This window comes from Ailuropoda melanoleuca, chromosome 16, assembly GCF_002007445.2.
Source record: "Ailuropoda melanoleuca isolate Jingjing chromosome 16, ASM200744v2, whole genome shotgun sequence".
In the NCBI taxonomy this organism is placed as follows: Eukaryota; Metazoa; Chordata; class Mammalia; order Carnivora; family Ursidae; genus Ailuropoda; species Ailuropoda melanoleuca.
The window spans coordinates 42742310-42760287 of NC_048233.1; the positions used below are offsets into that span (position 1 = coordinate 42742310).

General features: G+C 54.7%; 2 protein-coding genes across 6 annotated transcripts in view; both read right to left on the reverse strand.

Annotated features, from left to right (window-relative positions):
* The window catches only part of ITGB7 (integrin subunit beta 7), a 14041-nt gene extending 6371 nt beyond the window's left edge, over positions 1-7670 (reverse strand). The window contains exons 1-4 of the mRNA XM_034644790.1: positions 7527-7670; positions 2362-2409; positions 1930-2020; positions 1544-1828 (exon numbers count right to left, since the gene is read on the reverse strand). Coding sequence (XP_034500681.1) covers positions 1544-1825 — 282 coding nt within the window. The 5' untranslated portion in view covers positions 1826-1828; positions 1930-2020; positions 2362-2409; positions 7527-7670. The remainder of the gene's footprint in view (positions 1-1543; positions 1829-1929; positions 2021-2361; positions 2410-7526) is intronic.
* A 2195-nt stretch (positions 7671-9865) lies between these two features.
* The window catches only part of RARG (retinoic acid receptor gamma), a 22041-nt gene continuing 13928 nt past the window's right edge, over positions 9866-17978 (reverse strand). For 4 of the 5 annotated variants that reach the window (XM_002923276.4, XM_019803812.2, XM_034645633.1 and 1 more), the window contains 7 exons: positions 14650-14798; positions 14293-14434; positions 13459-13619; positions 13097-13273; positions 12534-12738; positions 11935-12093; positions 9866-11170 (listed from right to left, as the gene is read on the reverse strand). In XM_002923276.4, the coding sequence (XP_002923322.1) occupies positions 10971-11170; positions 11935-12093; positions 12534-12738; positions 13097-13273; positions 13459-13619; positions 14293-14434; positions 14650-14798 (1193 nt within the window). In that variant the 3' untranslated portion in view covers positions 9866-10970. Of the gene's footprint in view, positions 11171-11934; positions 12094-12533; positions 12739-13096; positions 13274-13458; positions 13620-14292; positions 14435-14649; positions 14799-15777; positions 16150-17978 lie in introns of those variants that run through there. The other variant, XM_019803814.2, reaches the window with a different exon arrangement.

Genomic DNA, 17978 nt, shown 5'->3' on the forward strand with positions numbered 1-17978 from the left:
ATGCGCCGCTCCCCACCCTCCGCTCACGGTTCCCTGAGCCCCTGGGGTGCCCTCCCCTCTCCGTCCCCCCCACAGCCACCTCCAACCCGGTCGTGTCTTTCTTGTCAGAGCCCACTTCCTCTAGCACCCCACCTCCCCCTCGTCTTATCTAGACAACCCCCCTTCCCTAGCCACCCACCCTTCTCCTCCCCCCAGGGCCGCAGACTTCCTGTTGAGATCGCAGGGACCTCACTGCCACAAGAAAAGGAGGAGCCTGGCCTCCTGGTCCAACCTCTCGGGCATGCTCAGGCCTAAACGGGAAAGTCGGTCGGCTGAGACCAGGCTCGGTTCCCGGGAAGGGGAAGGACAGGGACAGAAGAGGAGACTCCCCTCCCCTCACGCGCTGTGTCTGCTACCTGTGGGACTGGCTGGGAAGTGGCAGAGGAAGGAAATGGTTACAATGACTTCTCGACTGGCCCTGGTGCCAGCTTTAGGTCCAGACATTGAAGGAGGCAGACACATATCTGACTGTCCCCAAAGCCCCTGCCTGGCACGTCTCTCCTGCCAACTCTGAGTCTCCCCTTCCGGCCCTCCCGGATTCGCAGTGTGCCTTTCTCCTGGACTGGCGGCTTGGCCTCTGCTCGCTTCTGCGTCTCTGCCTGCTAGTGAGTCTGCCCTCATGTCCGATCTAGCTCTCCCTCTTCCTGCGGGAGAGACAGTTCTGCCCCCGCCTCCAGCTCAGGTACCCACCATGCTCTGCCACTCCATGAGCCCTGTCTCTTTAAGGCACAAAGAACCGCTTTGTTTGACCAGCCAGGGAGATACCCACTCCCCAGCATCCTTCTTGGCCCCTTAGGTAGATCAAGCCTTGCCCCCAAAGCCCACACATTTCTACCTCCTTCCCTTCCACTCTCCCAGCCACAGGCAGCTGCATCCCTTAGGAACGTTAAGCACACGCACCCCCCCACACAGACTCAGAACCCCAGTCCAGTCGCATACTTTCTGCTAGGGACTAACCCCCACGGTGATGATGGCATTTAGAAATGGAGCCTCTGGGAAGAAATCAGGGTTAGATGAGATCATGAAGGGAGAACCCTCACAAGGGGATTAGTACCCTTACGAGAAAAGGCCCCAGAGAGCTTGTCTACAGCCTGACTGCAGGCGAGGGAGAGGGCTCTCACCAGAAACCAAACTGGCTGGCGCCCTGCTCTTGGATTCCTAGCCTCCAGAACGGTGAGAAATAAATTCCTGTTGCTTAAGGCACCCAGTCTGTGGTATGTTGTTATGGCGGCCCAAGCTGACAAATACACTTTCGCATGTGTATACAGGTGTCCCAGCTCCCTCTACCTACACCCAAGCATGAGCGCCAGCAAGGACATACTTCCTCCAAATTTATGGTCACAGGTCTTCTCCAGAGAGACACAAATACACAGATATATAAGCGTATGCGCACAGGAAGCTTGCATGCACGTGTATGCACACACACACACAATCACACACAGGAGTCCTATGTGCACAAACTCAGTCACACACGGGACTGCAGAGTGCACCTGGAAAATCACACATTTGCCCACACAATCACACACAGAGCTCCATTCTGCACATACACGTACACAGGGTTCAAAGGCCACAGGCCCGTCTTTACCAGCTGCTTGCACCATGCACAACTTGGGTGTGAGAGGATGCATTCCCGGCAGGAGGAGGCAGGCTGGCAGGACCCCCGCAGGGATGGGTCAGGATCCCTCCATTCGGTGGCCTTCTCGGGGGATGAGACCTTGGCATCCAATTCACTTTCACCTCTCCTCAGGACCAGCAGGAAAACAAGGAGCATGGACAAAGCCACCATGGCCTGCAATAGGATATAAAGGGGGACACGTGGGTCCTCATAGAGGACTTCCAAGCTCTCGGTCCTCTAAACTTAGCCTGTGGTTGTCACTCTCAAAGCTGTACCTCAGGGGTGCCTGGCTGGTTCAGTCAGTAGAGCGTGCAACTCTTGATCTCGGGGTGATGAGTTCAAGCCCCACCTTGGGTGCAGTGATTACTTAAGAAACAAAACAAACAACCAAACAAACCCTCTACCGCAATTCTTTTTTTTTTACCCCAATTCTATATCTTCTCTGATAGTAGGATTCAGCAGTTTCTTTAAAATGTCGGGAAGAGGCAGCTACCACACCTGGGTAGGAGCCTCGGAGAAGCCCCATCCCTCCTGTGTGCAGACTTCACTAGGCCAAGGTGGGCAAAATGGCCTAACGAGTCTGGGGGCTAGGCCCAGAAGCACTAAGGTCTACACGCACCCGATCCACCCACCAAGATTCCAAGCCACAGTGGAAATAGAACCGAACAGGAAACAGACCACGTTCTGGTCCTCCTTCAGTCACTCACTGGCTGTATGGCAGGTCAGACTTTCTCTCTGGGCCTTAGTTTCCACATCTGTAAAGAGAGAGAGTTAAAGAAATAATCCGACAGCCCCTGAAGCTTTCATAATCTTGAATTCTTTTTTTTTAAAGATTTTATTTATTTATTCGACAGAGATAGAGACAGCCAGCAAGAGAGGGAACACAAGCAGGGGGAGTGGGAGAGGAAGAAGCAGGCTCATAGCCGAAGAGCCCGATGTGGGGCTCGATCCCATAACGCCGGGATCAAGCCCTTAGCCGAAGGCAGACGCTTAACCGCTGTGCCACCCAGGCGCCCCCATAATCTTGAATTCTAAATGAAGTTACAGGGGCACCTGGGTGGCTCAGTCGGTTGTGCGTCTGCCTTGGGCTCAGGTCATGATCCCAGAGTCCTGGAACTGAGACCAGTGTCATCGCTCAGTGGGGAGCCCCTTCTCCGTCTCCCTCTGCCTCTTCCCCACTGCTCATGCTCTGTCTCTGTCTCTCTTTCAAATAAAGAAATGAAATCTTTAAGAAAGAAAGAAAGAAAGAAAGAAAGAAAGAAAGAAAGAAAGAAAGAAAGAAAGAAAGAAAATTAAATAAAGGAAGGAAGAGTGTCGAGGGTTCTAAATCTAAGGGAGGAAAGTCAGAGAATAGGAGTGAGAGGAAGGAAAGCTGGAGCAGATGAAGGAGTGTGTGAAAGAGGCAGGGAAGGTAGCTGACATGGTAGCAAGAGGAATAAAGATCAGACCATAAGAAAACTTTCTAAAGGTCTAGGATAATGGAGGAAGGCAAGCCACGGTTGGTAAAATTTTCTCTTTCTTACACTTTGCACAAAGCAAATATAGACTGAAGAGAGTCTGATGGCAGGATAATTTCTGGAATGAACTCCAGGGAAAACTAGACAGATCTCTGATTGTTAAAGACTTATTTAAAAATTTGAAAAGGCAAGCCATAACCATGCTTCAAAAATCAAAAAGTTAAGGGGGCTCCTGGGTGGTGCAGTCAGGTAAGTGTCTGACTCTCAGTTTTTGGCTTGGGTCCTGATCTCAGGGTAGCGAGATTGAGCCCTCCCCCTCTCTGGCTCTGTGCTCAGCAAGGTGTCTGCTTGACACTCTCTCTCCCTCTGCCCCTCTCCCCTGTGCGTGTGCACTCTCTCAAATAAATAAATAAATAAATAAATAAATAAATAAATAAATCTTTTTTAAAAATCGAAAAGTTAAATCACAATGTCCTTTTTTGACAGAGATGGAAAAGCTGGCCCTATAGTTTCTGTGGAATTGCATGGGACCCTGAACAGCCAACACAATCTGAAAAAGAACGAAATCGGAGGACTCTGACTTCTCACTTTCAAAACTTACTAGAAAGCTACAGTAATCAAGACAATATGGTACTGGCATAAGGGTAGGCATATAGATCAATGAAATAAAATTGAGAGTCCAGAAATAAATCCATCCATTAATGGCCAATTGATTTTCAACAAGGGTGCCAAACTATTCGATGGGGAGGGAACAGTCTTCAACAAATAGTGCCGAATGACTGGCTATTGACCTGTGAATGAAGGAAGTTGGACTCCCACTTCACAACATACACAAAAATTAACGGAAAATAGATCAAAGACCTAAATGTAAGTCCTTGAACTGTAAATTATTTGAAGAAAATGGAGGGGTAAATCTTCATGGCCTTGGACTTGACAATGGATTTTTTCAAAAACACAAGCAACAGGGGCGCTTGGGTGGTGCAGTTGTTAAGCGTCTGCCTTCGGCTCAGGGCGTGATCCCGGCGTTCTGGGATCGAGCCCCACATCAGACTCCTCTGCTAGGAGCCTGCTTCTTCCTCTCACTACCCCTGCTTGTGCCCCCTCTCTCGCTGGCTGTCTCTGTCAAATAAATAAATAAAATCTTAAAAAAAAAAAAACACAAGCAACAAAAGAAAAAAATAGGTCAATTGGACTTCATAAAAATATAAATATATAAATATAAAACTTTCGTGCATCAAAGAGCACCATGGAGAGAATGAAAAGACAGGCTACAGAGAGGGAAGAAATAGTTGCAGATCTTATATCTGGTAAGTATCCAGAACATATAAAGAATGCTTACAACTCAACAACAAAAAGGCAAACTGCCCCATTTTTTAATGGCAAAGGACTCAGGTAGACATTTCTTTGAAGAATATAGAGAAGTGGCCAAGAAGCACAGAAAAAATGCTCAACACCATTAATCATCAGGGAACTGCAGATCAAATACCACAGTGAGATACCACTCCATACCCAGTCAATGGCTATGATAAATTAAAAAAAAAAAAATAGAAAAAGAGGATGTGGAGAGCATGGGACCATCATACATTGCTGGTGGGACACAGTTTGATAAATCCTCAGTAAGTTACTTAAAACAAAAATTTGCACATGAACGTTCATAGTAGTACGATTCACAGGAGGCTCAAGGTAGAAACAACGCGAATGTCCCTCCGCGGATGAACGACATGTGCTATCTCCACACAGTGGAATATTATCCGGCCGTAGAAAGGAATGAAGTCCTGACACATGCTTCAACATTGATGAATCTGGCAAACGCGATGCTTGGTGAACGAAACCAGTCACAAAAGACCACACATTGTATGATTCCATTTATGCGAACTCTTCTGACTAGACAAATCCACAGAAACAGAAAGTAGATGAAGCAGATGGTGGTTCTCAGGGGTTGGGGAGGAGGGGAGGGTGAGGAATAACTGCTTAATGGGCAATTTCCTTTTGGAGCGAAGAAAAAGTTCTAGAACTAGAGAGTGGTGATGGTTGTACAACATTGTGAAGGTGCTTAATGCCACTGAACTGGACACTTAAAAATGGTTAAAATGATAAATTTTAGGGGCACTTAGGTGGCTCAGTTGGTTAGGCGTCTGCCTTCAGCTTGGGTCGGGTCCCAGGGTCCTGGGATCAAGCCCTGCATCAGGCTCCCTGCTCAGTAGAGAGCCTGCTTCTTCCTCTCCCACTCCCCCTGCTTGTGCTCCCTCTCTTGCTGGCTGTCTCTATCTCTGTCGAATAAATAAAATAAAATCTTTAAAAAAAATAAAAATAAAAAAAAATAAAAACATTAGGATAGAGAAATCTCCCACTCCTATCCCCCATCCTCCCATTTCCACACCTTACTCCAAATAAATAACCATCATTTCTTATTATCTTTTGTTGCTTATAACCCTTCTAGGGATGGTTTATGCATACACAAATAGGAGTATATATGCTCTTCAAATGGTAGAATCAAATGACAGAATTCCACAATCACAATTCTAGAATACACGCAGTTTTGCCCCTCATTTTGTTTCTTTTAATTACTTTTCTCGCCATCCCGTTACTCCAGAAAATAAAGAGGTTACTTGTTCATTTTCACAGCCACGTAGATTTCCATGGCTTGGATGTACCACTTTGCCATTAGTCTCTTACGGGGATTGAGGTTGTGTCTGATTGCTCACCGTTAGAACTAGTGCTGCAATGAAAATTCACGTGTTTATCATTTCACATGTGTGCAAGTGAATCTGTAGGATAAATCCCGGGAAGAGACTGTATAGGGTCAATAAATAGGTATCATTTGTAATGTTGGCGAGTGACAAGGACATAACCTCTTTAGCAGCTGTGTCAGTTCATCTTCCCACCAGTGGTGTGTGTATGAGAAAGGACAACTAAATCGTCGGCCTGAAGCATCTGCATCCTCCCCCGCCTGGGCCTAGATTCAGACTGACGCTCTATATGGCGTGAGGAAGGGGTGGGGTGTCAAGTTGTTGACCTTAGCTGTTCTGCTCCCCGCTCGCCACCACTCGGGACCTCAGGTGCAGTATATAGATAGATAGATAGATAGATAGATAGATAGATAGATAGATAGATAGATAGATGTATATATGTCTCTGAGCTCCCCTCCTGTGTGAGGCCGGCCCGGGCTCAGCCTCTGTAACCTCAACCCCGCTTGCTCGGCACGCCTGTGGTCGAGGAGACTGGCGACGCTGCAGCACGAAGCCCAGTTTTGACTCATCTGTTGCAGGTGGGGCCCCCAGGATTGGACGTATCCAGAGACCTCAAACCCACTCATCTCCCCTAAAGGGCGCCCCTGGGACTCCCTGCACAGGACTTCCCAACCCCCTTCTCCCAAGTTTTCCTCTTCTTTCTAACTTGGGGATACAAGACCTGTCGCTTTTTCTGTTAATTTTTTTCTCTCTCTCTCCCCCTCCCCCACACCGATTCAAAAATTCGATGACATCTTTCTGCTGCTTCTCTCTTCTCCACATCTTTACAGCTTTTGTTTTACTTCCTTTTCCCTCTTCTCCTAACCATAGAGAGAGGGTTGTCTTCTTCGTCCCCCTCTTTTTACAGATGGAAACCTGAATCCCAGAGCGATAAGTGATTTGCCCACGGTCACACAGTGAACAGGGATTAAGACAGGTGAGGCTCAGTTTTTTTGCCCCTTTCCTGCCTTCCAACCCCAGTGCCGTCCTCATCAAAAGTTGTACCTTCTCCCCACTAGCTCCAGTGGGCTCCACCTGATCCCCTTTCTCTTCCCTTGAGGGGTCCTTCTTCAGTCTTCTCTTCTTTCCCTCTGTAATTGTCCCATTTTCCTGCACTCGATTCTGACTCCAATACATACCCTAACATTCCCCTTCAGCACCTGAGAAAAGAGCGTTTTCCCAACCTATCCAGATCTTCCAAATCAAGTGGAATCCTCTGCTGCCCATTCAGCGGCACAAGGAGGGAAGAGAACTGAGCCACTGGGCCACAGTCTCCCAGGACTGTGATATCCACAGCCAAGGTGCCACTGGCAGATCTGAGCTGAGCGCCAGGCACTAGGCAGCAGGGGTAGCGGCTGGGGAGTCATATTGGGAGAGCCCTACCTTGACATAACCCTTGGCACATGGCAGGCACTCAAATGATAGCGGTCAGACACCCCCTACCTTCTTTGCATCCTTCCAGCCCCACTTTTGGGAAACCCACACAGGAGAGATGGGGGGAGGGTGGAGCTTGAGAAACTGGAGGAGGGAGCAGGGGAGAGAAAGGAGTTCAGAGCCTTTCTCCAGTCTCAGCCGGATCCTGGGTATCTTCAGGTCAGAGCCTGGAGCCCTCTCCCCAGGAGGCTGGGAGCTGGTAGGGGTTGGGCCAGGAAGGAGGGGGGCGAGGGCTGGTGCCCTGGTACTCACAGGTGCGTGCAGAGCTGCCCTTCCTGCAGCAGCCGCGGCCTTTGTGTACTGATCTGGGAGGCTGCAGAGGAGGAAGTGACACGCCCTGGGGTGGGGTGGAGGAGATTTCGGGGTGGTGGGGTAACTGACCCAGGAGAAGGTGGAGCCCATAGGGGTGGGACTGAGCTGAAGGGGTTGACGATGCAGGGTTCTGGAGGGAAGCAAGAAGCTTGTCCGGCTACTGAGCACCAATCGCATGGCGGGGTGTACCACTCTGTTAGAATTAACCCGTGACATAGCCACAGGTTACTCTCCCCCCAGCCCCCAAATTTTACAGATGTAGAGGCTAAGAGGAAAGGGAGATGTTGCAGCTCAGAGGTAAGAAATTAAAATCTCTGGGGGCGCCTGGGTGGTGCAGTCGTTAAGCGTCTGCCTTCCAGCTCAGGGCGTGATCCCGGTGTTCTGGGATGAGCCCCACTGGGAGCCTGCTTCTCCCTCTCCCACTCCCCCTGCTTGTGTTCCCTTTCTCACTGGCTGGCTCTGTCAAATAAATAAAATCTTAAAAAAAAAAAAAAAGAAATTAAAATCTCTGCCCAAGGCCACATAGCTAGCAACTGGCTGGTACGGGGTTTGCATCCAGGGCTGCCTGCTTCTCGAGCTCTCTCCACTTCTTCATACAGGAACAGGATAGGAAAGGAAGAAATATGGAGGCAGCAAGTACTGGGAAGGGGGTTGTTAGGGACTATGGGCACTGATTTTGAAAACCCAGTGCCTGTTCTGTCATGCTGGGTGCTGAACTCCGTAGGCTCTGGAGCCGAACTGCCGAGCTCCAATCCTGGCTCTCTCGTGCCAGCAGCGGCCACTTAGGTAGCAGTCACTTAGCCTTCCTGTGGCTTCATCTCGTCGGTCCAGTGGAAGCGAGGATTGCTGTGAGAATTAAATGAAATCATTCACATCGATTGCTTCCAAGAGAACCTGGAACAACCTCAGGGCTTGAGAATAGACTCCGTGGCTGAGAAGGAACAAGGCGAGAAGCTGAGAGGCTGGAAAAGCCAAGGTCCGGTCAGCTGGGAAGCTGGAGACAGACACAGGGCCAGGCTCAGAGAATGAGACTGGGGGTGGGGGGAGGTCACTGTGCCAAGAAGGCGGTGGTGGGGACTGGGAAAGGTGCAGAGAAGGCGAATGGGAGAAGCCGGGGGCGCGGTCCCGGCCGCTGGAGCCGGGGCGAGGACCAAACCTGGGACGGAGAAGGAGGTGTGGAAAATACCTGCCCCGGCCCACGCCTGACCACAGGGAGCTTTGAGAAGGAGCTGGACTGGAGATCTGTGTTCACAGGTCGGCGTCTTCTGCCAGAGGGACCCTCGGTGCAGCAGGGACGACGTGCCACCACACCTAGGCGAGGGCCTATCTCTCAGTAGCTGTGCGGTGGGCGGCAGGCGGATTGTGGGAGTGTAGCCACTGGGACAGGGGGCTCCTGCCCCAGGGGGGTCCTCTAAAGCAGACCTCAGCCTACCAGACCTTGTACCCTTCCCCCACCAGCAGGGGTTACCATGGCAGTGACCCCTTCTTCCCCATGAGCTCGGTGGTTTCCTCCATAGTTTCTTTCACTTTCTTCTTCTGCTTTCCCCACTTCTTCCCTACTCCCGCATCCTCCACCTTTCTCCCATATGCACAGGTCATCCGTGAAGAAAGCCAGGCACAAGGTAGGCAGGGCGCTGTCCCAGGCAGGAAGGTGGGCCACAGTGTGGGGGGGGGCGTGGGAGGGGAGGAGCACAGGGGCACGGGGGCACCGTGGTGGAGGCCACAGGCAGTGGGCTGGGGGGGCTGTTGCAGAGGTAAGGAGAGAGATTAGGACAGAAGGAAGCAATGGGGTGGTGAGGTGAAGCGGGGTCGGAAGGGGCAGAAGGAGTGAGTTCTAAGGTGATAGTGGGGTCACAGAGTGGGGTAAAGAGAGCGTTGGTGTAAAATAGCAACATTGTAACTTAGCTTCAGGCTGTGGTTCTTCTGGGGCCAGAGACCCTCATGAGAACCAATGCAGCTTCGATGAAGGCCCTCCCCAGAGAAGGGCAGAAATGCACATACACATAACCGTTCACACCTCCCCAGAGGTCCACAGGATCCAATCTCAGAACCCACACCTCGTGGCTGTGGGAGGCCCAGACACCCAGGCTGAAGCCCCCGTGGGCTCCCTTTCCCGCAGCCTCCCACCACGCCCATCCAGGCGCATCTCATCCAACTTCCTTGGTTTCCCTTAAGAAAGCTGCAAAATCCAGCAGGTGAGCTCACCTTCCTCCCCCATTCCCTCTCCAGGTCGGCTGGTCTCATTTCCCTCACCACCTCCCAGAGGGAGCCACATGCCATGAGTTTCCATGACTTTATTTTGCAAAAATAGAAAACTCAGCAATATGCGATACAGCGGGGTGGAGGGGAGATGTAAACAGAGGGGAGGGGACAGCACCCTGACCCCCCCAGAGAAAAAGGGGAGCCAGTGGGAATCTTATTTGGCAGCTAAATACAAACTGGGGATTGGAGGAAGAAGGGAGGGGTCACAGGGGCCCTGGGCTCCCCCTCCCAAGACCCCTGGAGGAAGGGGTCAAGTCCAGGGTGTAAACAAAAGCTAATAAATAAATAGAGGTTTCCTCTGGGTCAGGGAAGGATCAGCTAAGCAGCGCCCACCCCCCCCCTCCCTGGGCCAAGCTGCTTTGGAGATCAAGGGGAGGGAAGGCACTAGGGGGAGAGGGATCCCCTGGCCCCTCTGTAGTGTAGAAGGGTCCCTGCCCCGGTGGCTGAGATGGGAGGCAGGGGAAGCCCAAGGCACATGACGGGGCTGGGGGAGGGGCTTGTAACGGAGGGCACAAGGTCAACTCTGGGCCCAAGCAAAGAGGTGCCGAATGGACCTGCATCTGTCCCTTTCACCCTCTGGCCCCCACAGAAATGGAGGGCCCAGCCTGCCCCAACCTGACCTGGCACGAGGCTGGGGCACTGAGGGCAGCGTGCACCCGGCAGGTGCATTTCGCAGCATGAGGCACCAAGGGCAGGGGTAAGAGGGTGGGCTCAGCCCTCCCCCTATGCCCCCTTTTTGGTCTCTAGTGTTCCTGTTTGCTCCCAGAGGCCTAAGCACCTGGCAGAGGAAGGGGCTGTGGAACTGGCAGGGTCTTCCTCCTGCCCTGGGGAGCCTGGGACCCTGGTGTCTGAGGGGCAGTGCTGAGATTTTAGAGTCCAAACCGAGGCTCACCCCTCTGCCCTCTCTCCTGGTGGGAACAGGGCAGGCCCCCGAGACTGGAGAAGGAGCCAGTTAGAGCAGGAAGGGGATGAACACAGAGGCACCCCTGGAAACTTTGGCAAAAACAAGGAGCTCATTGGAAGGGGTGGAGAAAGGGCAGAGCAGGTCCTCCCCCAGTCACCGGCAGTGTCTGGGAGATGGTCAGTCTGCTGCCTGGAGCCCCAACCCCCACGGCAGGGGAGTCAGGGGCCCTGGTCAGGCTGGGGACTGCAGCCCCCTTTGCCCTGGCCCCGGGGAACCTCATCCTCGCTGGAGGCCTTGGGGTGGGGGCCAGCCTGCGAGGAGTCGTCCTCAAACATTTCGGGGTTCTCCAGCATCTCTCGGATCAGGGGAGGCATCGGGCCTGGAATCTCCATCTTCAGGGTAATGGCCCTTTCTGCTCCTGTAATAGACGGACAAAGAGGTTCGGAGGAGCAGAGGCCCATGCCCCTCAAGGCCACCTCCCTAACCTTTCCTTCCGGGGGCTCCCAGCACAAGCCTGCCACCTCTCTGTCCCAGCTCACCCTCTCCCTCCTCCAGGGCTCCTGGGGGACCATTCCTCTGCCTGCAGCTCCTACCTGCCTTCTCTGCCAAGTCTGCTGCCCACTCATCCCATTCTTTAGGCTCAAAGATCGACACCCGGCCCAGCTGTCAGTCGAATTCCCCAGGCACTCCACCTTCCTATGTCCACAGCTGGCCAATTGTTCCTAGGCCGTTTCTTACTAAGCTTTCTAATGATAGCTAATACTTATTGAACCCCTACTATCTGCCAAGCGTCCTTCTGAATCATCCCTGTCTGACAGAACTATCTGGATGATGGAACTGTCTGCTTTGTCCAGTACGGTCCTCACTAGCTCCTGCGCAATTGAAATGCGGCTAGGGCCACTGAGGAATTGCATTTTTAATTCACAGCAGTTCTAAGCCCGCCGTGTTAACTCGCTTACTCCTCACAATAACCGAGAGGGTCAGTCTACGTACAGCCCAGCTTGCAAACAGGAAAACAAGGTACAATAAGTGAAAGAATTTGCCCGAAGTCTCCCCACCAGGATGCGGCAGAGCCAGGATTCCAGAGTAGACCACCTGATTGTTCTGCTCTCTCCTTGTCTGCCCGCCTGCCCCAAGAGACCGGGTCCGGGAGCAGAGAGGAGAGCTTCCCTCACGACTGACCCTTGGTGCTGATGCCCCGGAGGTCGGTGATCTTCATGAGCATTCTTGGGAACATGTAGGGCTGGCCGGGCCGCCGCCGGCGGGCATACAGCCTCAGGGCCTCGAGCAGCGGCTCCTGCAGCTTGTCTACTTTTTCGGGTTCCTCCAGGTCCATTCGGTCTACGGGGACAAGCACAGCGCGGTGAGAGAGGAAGAGATGGGAGAGTGACAGTGACAGGTGGCCCATCCCCAACTGGCCCTGCCCTACGGCCCCCCCAGGGCCCCCACTCTGTCCCATCAGCCCTTTGCCTATTGTTCCTGAGCCTACCCAGACCCCCTCCCCTGCTCCGAGGCCCGAAAGACCCCTATCTCAGCACTGAGTTATCTGGGATCTCCTCGGCTCTCTCTGGCTCTGCTCTCCTTGCTGCCTGTGGCCCAGGCAGGGCTGCTGGGGAGCCCGTACTGGCTCTGAGAAGTCTCTGGATGGGCCAGGTGCAACGATTCCCCGGGGGCGGGGGGGGTGGGGTGGGGGGGGAACCAAGGTCTCCTGCCAGGTCAGAGATCAGGTAGGGCGTGTGGTGGGAGAGGAGCCCGAGTCGACACCAGGGGGCGCCCCGCACCTCCGCAGATGAGGCAGATGGCACTGAGCAGCCCTGTCTCGGTGTCATCCATCTCCAGCGGCAGGAGCTGCCCAGCAAAGGCAAAGACGAGGTCTGTGAGGGGCCCAAAGCCAGCGTTGTGCATCTGGGTCCGGTTCAGGGTCAGCCCATCGGAGAAGGTCATGGTGTCCTGCTCTGGGGTGTACCTTGTGCAGATCCGCAGCATCTGGGGGAGGGCAAGGGGAAGGGTTAGGGCTGTGTCTGGGGAGGGCACATCTCGGGTTCGGAGAAGAGGCGATGAGGAGCACACGGAGTGTGAGGGCTTAGATCCAGAAGCAGGGCAACCTGCAGCAGGCGCAGGGAGGGAGGCAGAGGCGGAGAACCTAAGGCTGGCAAGGGGAGAGAGGTCAGAAGGACGCAGGGCACCCAGAAGCGTAGGATCAGGACTTGGGGCAGGAGATCTGGGGAGTCCCAGATTGGAGATGGGGGTGGGGGAGGATAATGAGTTCTTTGTGTGGACCAACTCCCTGGCCTCACACGAGGGTCAGGCTGTGGCGGGAGGCAGGCCACCAGGCTTAACTTACCAGGATGTCCAGGCAGGCGGCCTTGAGCAGAGTGATCTGGTCGGCAATGCTGAGCCCTGTAAAGCCGGGCAGCCGCTTGGCAAACTCCACGATCTTGATGATGCACTTGGTGGCCAGCTCACTGAACTTGTCCCAGAGCCCCAGATCCAGCTGCACCCGGTGGTCTGCGCTGGAGTTCTACAGGGAGGGCAGGTGGGAACGCAAGCTAAGGCTTGCCCTGGGCGCTGTCTTCTTTCTGCCAAAACCCTAAGTTCCCCCCTCTGCATTGTTGCCCTTCCTTGTCCTCAGCACCAGACCATGACCTCAACACAACCCCTACCTAGGCCCCAAAGCGAATGGTCCCCTGCCCTCCCTGGACTCACCGTGGTATATTTGCCCAGCTGGCAGAGCGAGGGGAAGGTCTCCTGATGAGCTTTGCTGACCTTGGTGATGAGCTCTTCTAACTGAGGGCTCAGCTCGTAGCTGTCAAGTGACCCCTCTTCTTTCACCTCTTTCTTCTTCTTATTCCGGTCATTCCGCACAGCTTGGGGAAGAAGGCACACAGACAGGGTCAAGACCCTCAGAACCTCCCTCTGGGTATCCCCTTTCACCCTAATTATCATGTATTCAGTCCTTATCATGAACATCTGTTCCCTGGGACCCTAATCGCTGCCTCAGTTTCCCTAGCTCCTACATTAGCCTCCCATTCCCAGGCTGGCTCTCAGCCCCACCCAGGGCCTGCAGCCCCTGATCCCTCCCCAAGCCATTCGGCTCCATCCTGCCCTTCCTGTCACCCTGCAGGAGCTGAGGGGGGGGGCAGGATATGCAGGCGGCAGGATATCCACTTATAGCCTTGGCAGCACAATGGCGCAGGGGGGGGGCACCCCAGATCCACCTCAGGCTCAGTCTTGGGAGCAGGGGAGGGCACTGGCAAGCACCCCCAGTCACTACCTTGTCATGAAGCAGGGCAAAGTGAGCCAGTAACCCCCATTCACTCATTCAGAGGAAGGATTAAGCTCTGAGAGGGGAGAATGGCAAGAGCTGGGGACTCCTGGGCGAATGGCACTAATCAAACAGGACTGGCCAGGGAGGAGGCAGCACCCCAGGGGAGCCAGGTCTCAGAGGTCAAGGAAGTGGCGGTGGCCAGCGGGGAGAGGGTAGCAATGACAGAGTAGGACAGGAGCGCCCCTGCTCAGGCCAGGGCTCGGGGCCTCTACCTTCTTTGGACATGCCCACTTCGAAGCACTTCTGTAGCCGGCAGTACTGACAGCGATTCCGGGTCACCTTGTTGATGATACAGTTTTTGTCCCGGTGACATGTGTACACCATGTTCTTCTGGATGCTGCGGCGGAAGAAGCCCTGGAGTTGGGGGTGGGGGTGGGCAGTGAAGCAGGATGCCGGGAGTACCAGCCTCTCGCGGGCCTTGAGGATGGCCCGAGGCCCGAGACAGTCCTTGAGCCATGTCTGTGCAAAGCGGCCCCTCCCGCTCCACAGGAAGAGCCACTCACACACAGTATCTTGTCCCTCTGGTCTGGACCCGAGGCCCACCGCACCCACCTCCACGACTCACACACCTTGCAGCCTTCACAGGAGCTGACCCCATAGTGGTAGCCAGAGGACTTGTCATTGCACACGAAGCACGGCTTGTAGACCCGAGGAGGTGGAGGGGGGGAGGGCGAGCTGGGCACCATCTCCTCCGAGCTAGTGCTCTGCGTCTCCACCGCTGCGGGGAAAGCAGTGACATGAGGGTCAGGGAGAAGGGCCCCAGTTCTTCAGGCATCCTCACTATACACGCACACCCCATTCCCACTTCTCCCTCGGGCTCAGCGGTGACAACACCATCCACGCCACCGTGACTTCAAGTCCCAAAGACCACGTACAGCCCCAGAGCAAACACTTTCAGGAAACCACTATTTGTGCACCTCCTGGCAGTCTGGCCACCTCCCTGCACAGAAGCACCAGCCCGGCCCTCATGACACGGATCAGTTCCCCCAAATTCCAGGCCAAGGCCATCCTGACAGTTAACTTCGCTGGGCCTCAGTTTCTCCAGCTATAAAGTGGGCAGGTGGAGGGGTTATGGGCTGTGGCTCTGCCCTCGTTAGTCACTGTCCGGCACGGCGTCCACCTCGTCAGGTCGTCTGCCTCCCACCATCCTCCGCCTCATGAGGCCAAGAGATCCGGGGCCCAGTAGGCAAGTACCCGCCACCTGCAGCTAGCGCCTGGCTCAATGACCTGCTGGGGTACTCCGTAGGTCAAAGAGGACCTCATTTTCTCTCATTTCCTCCCACTTTTCCCTCTCATACTGCACCCCACCCCCAAATAACTGCCAGTGTCCTTTTCCCCAGCAACCACGAGGCAGTGGGGCACAGGTATCAAGAGAGTAGGTTAGAAGATACGCAATAGCCTTATTCGACCCCTGAAGGAACTGAGGCCTAGAGAGGGAAGTGGCCAGCCCAGTGCCACACTACCAGTTGATGGTCGAGCCAAGACTCTCAGGTCCTCTGACCAGATCTACGTGGCCCGGCAGGGACTCAGGAGAAGTTGCCAAAGGAGGGACTGAGGTATTTGCTCAGATTCTCAGGTCCAGAAGCCGTTGGGGGGGTAGCAAAGCAGCAGCAGTCAGGTGACAGTGGGTAAACAGGGCTCATGGGGGAGGGGAGCTATCTCTGGACCCTCTCTGAGCCGGTGTCCCCACTCCTCACCTTCCCGCACAAATACCCAATTGCAGCTCCAAGGGGGTCTCAGCCCACGCCACACAGGGGTGCGGCCGGGAGGATACCCTCTGTTCAGCAGGCTCCTCGGTACACCCGTTTTGATTTTGCAGGTTTTTTGGGGTCTGTAGTTGATTTTCAGAGGCTGGAAAAATCTCTAAATTACTCAACCTGTCGGACCCGTTGCCCAAACCCAGAGGGCCCAAGCTAATGCGAGGAAACGCTAAGACCCTCCCTGAGGAGTGTCCCACGCACCCACCTCACCAGCACCTTCTTCCTTCTAACCCGCCGCAGCCCACCTGACCAAAATCCGCCCCATGCCGCCAGCAGGGCAGAAGGAATGCCCAGGATGCCAGGGTTCCGGCCTAGCTCCACCCACCCCCCAGGAGGGAAGCCCTCCCCACCCCCCAACACACAGACACCATTAGCATAAGAATCCTGCTGGAGTGAGATTCCCCAATTGGAAAAGGACCGAGAAGAGGGGAGGAAAGAAGGTGCCTGGAGTCTATTCAGGACCGGGGGCGGGAGACTCCAGGAGGGGCTGGCGCTGAGAGAATTGGGGCGGGCTGGAATGCCTTTCAGGACCCCTACTGGCGTCCTAGGAGGGCACAAGTGCTGCCCACAGGCCAGTGCGTGGGGTGGTGCTCACGCCGGCGCTGACGCCCGCCCTGCCCGCAGAGCGCTGCCTCATTTCCTCTCTTGCGAAAGGGCCTGGGTGCGGTCAGACTGGCATGGGGCAGTGCCAGGCAATTACAAGGCTGGGGGCCGTAGGGAGACAGGCCTGGGGGACAGCTTTTCCTGTCTAAGTGGTACCGTCGCCCCTTCTGGGCACCCCTCTGGCACAAGCCCGCCCCCTGAAGCCTCGAGGGCAGCCCAGCAGCTCCGGACAATCTGGGGGCGAAGGGCACAAGAAGGCTAATTGGCTCAAGCCTGCTCAGATTCCCTTCTCGGCCCTGGGCCAGGACCCCACCATTGGGATGCTGCTCCCAGGCGAGGCAGGGGCCCCTGCTGGGGAGGAGGGGGGTGGGCTCTAGGTTTTTCTCCTTTTAAAGCCCAAATTGCTGAAATTGAGGAAATTCCTGGCCAGGCTGAGCGGAGCTTCAAACAAACTCTTTATAACCGGCTGTAAACGCTCCCAGCTGCGAGGCACAGGGCTGAGAAGCCCAGACTCACAATCTGACACACACCTCTTCGGAGACACCCTCACGCATCGACAACACCACAGCAGGGCACCCAGGCCGACGACGTACTGCCAATGGGCCCCTCTACCCCAGCTGGCCCCCCGCACCGAAGAACACTCCCTGTAGCCACACGGTGGAGGGGCACGCACACGCCGGGAAGCTGCCCCACGACCTCCACCCTCACGTTAGCAAGAGAGCAGCTCGGACGCCAGACGAACACCCGGCCTGCCAGCGCAGCGCCGGGGCCCCCGCAAACCCCCACCAACACACCCGTGTGGCCCTCTCCTCGAGGCACCTCTTTCCTCCCCTGATGGAGACACAGGTCAAAACCACGTTCCCTCTGCAAGTGTGTGGAGCCGGCCTGAAGCCCACCAAGACCCCAGAGGCCAAAATGATTGGTCCAAATTGAAATGCAACACGCATATTGCCAGCCAAGTCCCTGAGACTGCCAAGCTCCTGAAAAAAGGACCCAGCCCCCACAAAAAGCCCTCCTGGGAAAGTCTCTCCACCTCAGCACCCCTCCCAACATACCCCAATTCCCCTTCCTATTGGGCAGCGAAAAAGGAAGGCTAAGAATTCACCAGGATTTGGTGCAAAGTAATAACAGTTCCATGCTTTCTCCACCCTATAAATGCCACACTTTTCATTCTTGCCCCACCCCACCCCAAAGTACGGCCTCCTGTTTGCCACCTCCCTCCTCCAATCTGAGCAGCACTGCCGTGGAACCAAAAGACACCCCCCCCCAAAAAAAAAAAGAAAAAAGAAAAAAAAAAGAAAGAAAAAAGAAACTAAGAAAGGAAAAAGAACAGTAAAGAAAAAAGGAAAGAAAAAGAAAAAAGAAAAAAAAAATGCCGAAGTCTCGTAAACAGCGCAGCCGAGTGCCAAGGAGCGAGGCGCGTTGGCGGGGGCTTGGTGACCCCGCGCGCGCACTCCCCCAGCGCCCTCCGCCCCGCCCGCCGCCCGCCCCTTCCCAGCTGCCCCCAAGCCCCTCGTCCCGGCGTCCGCACCGGG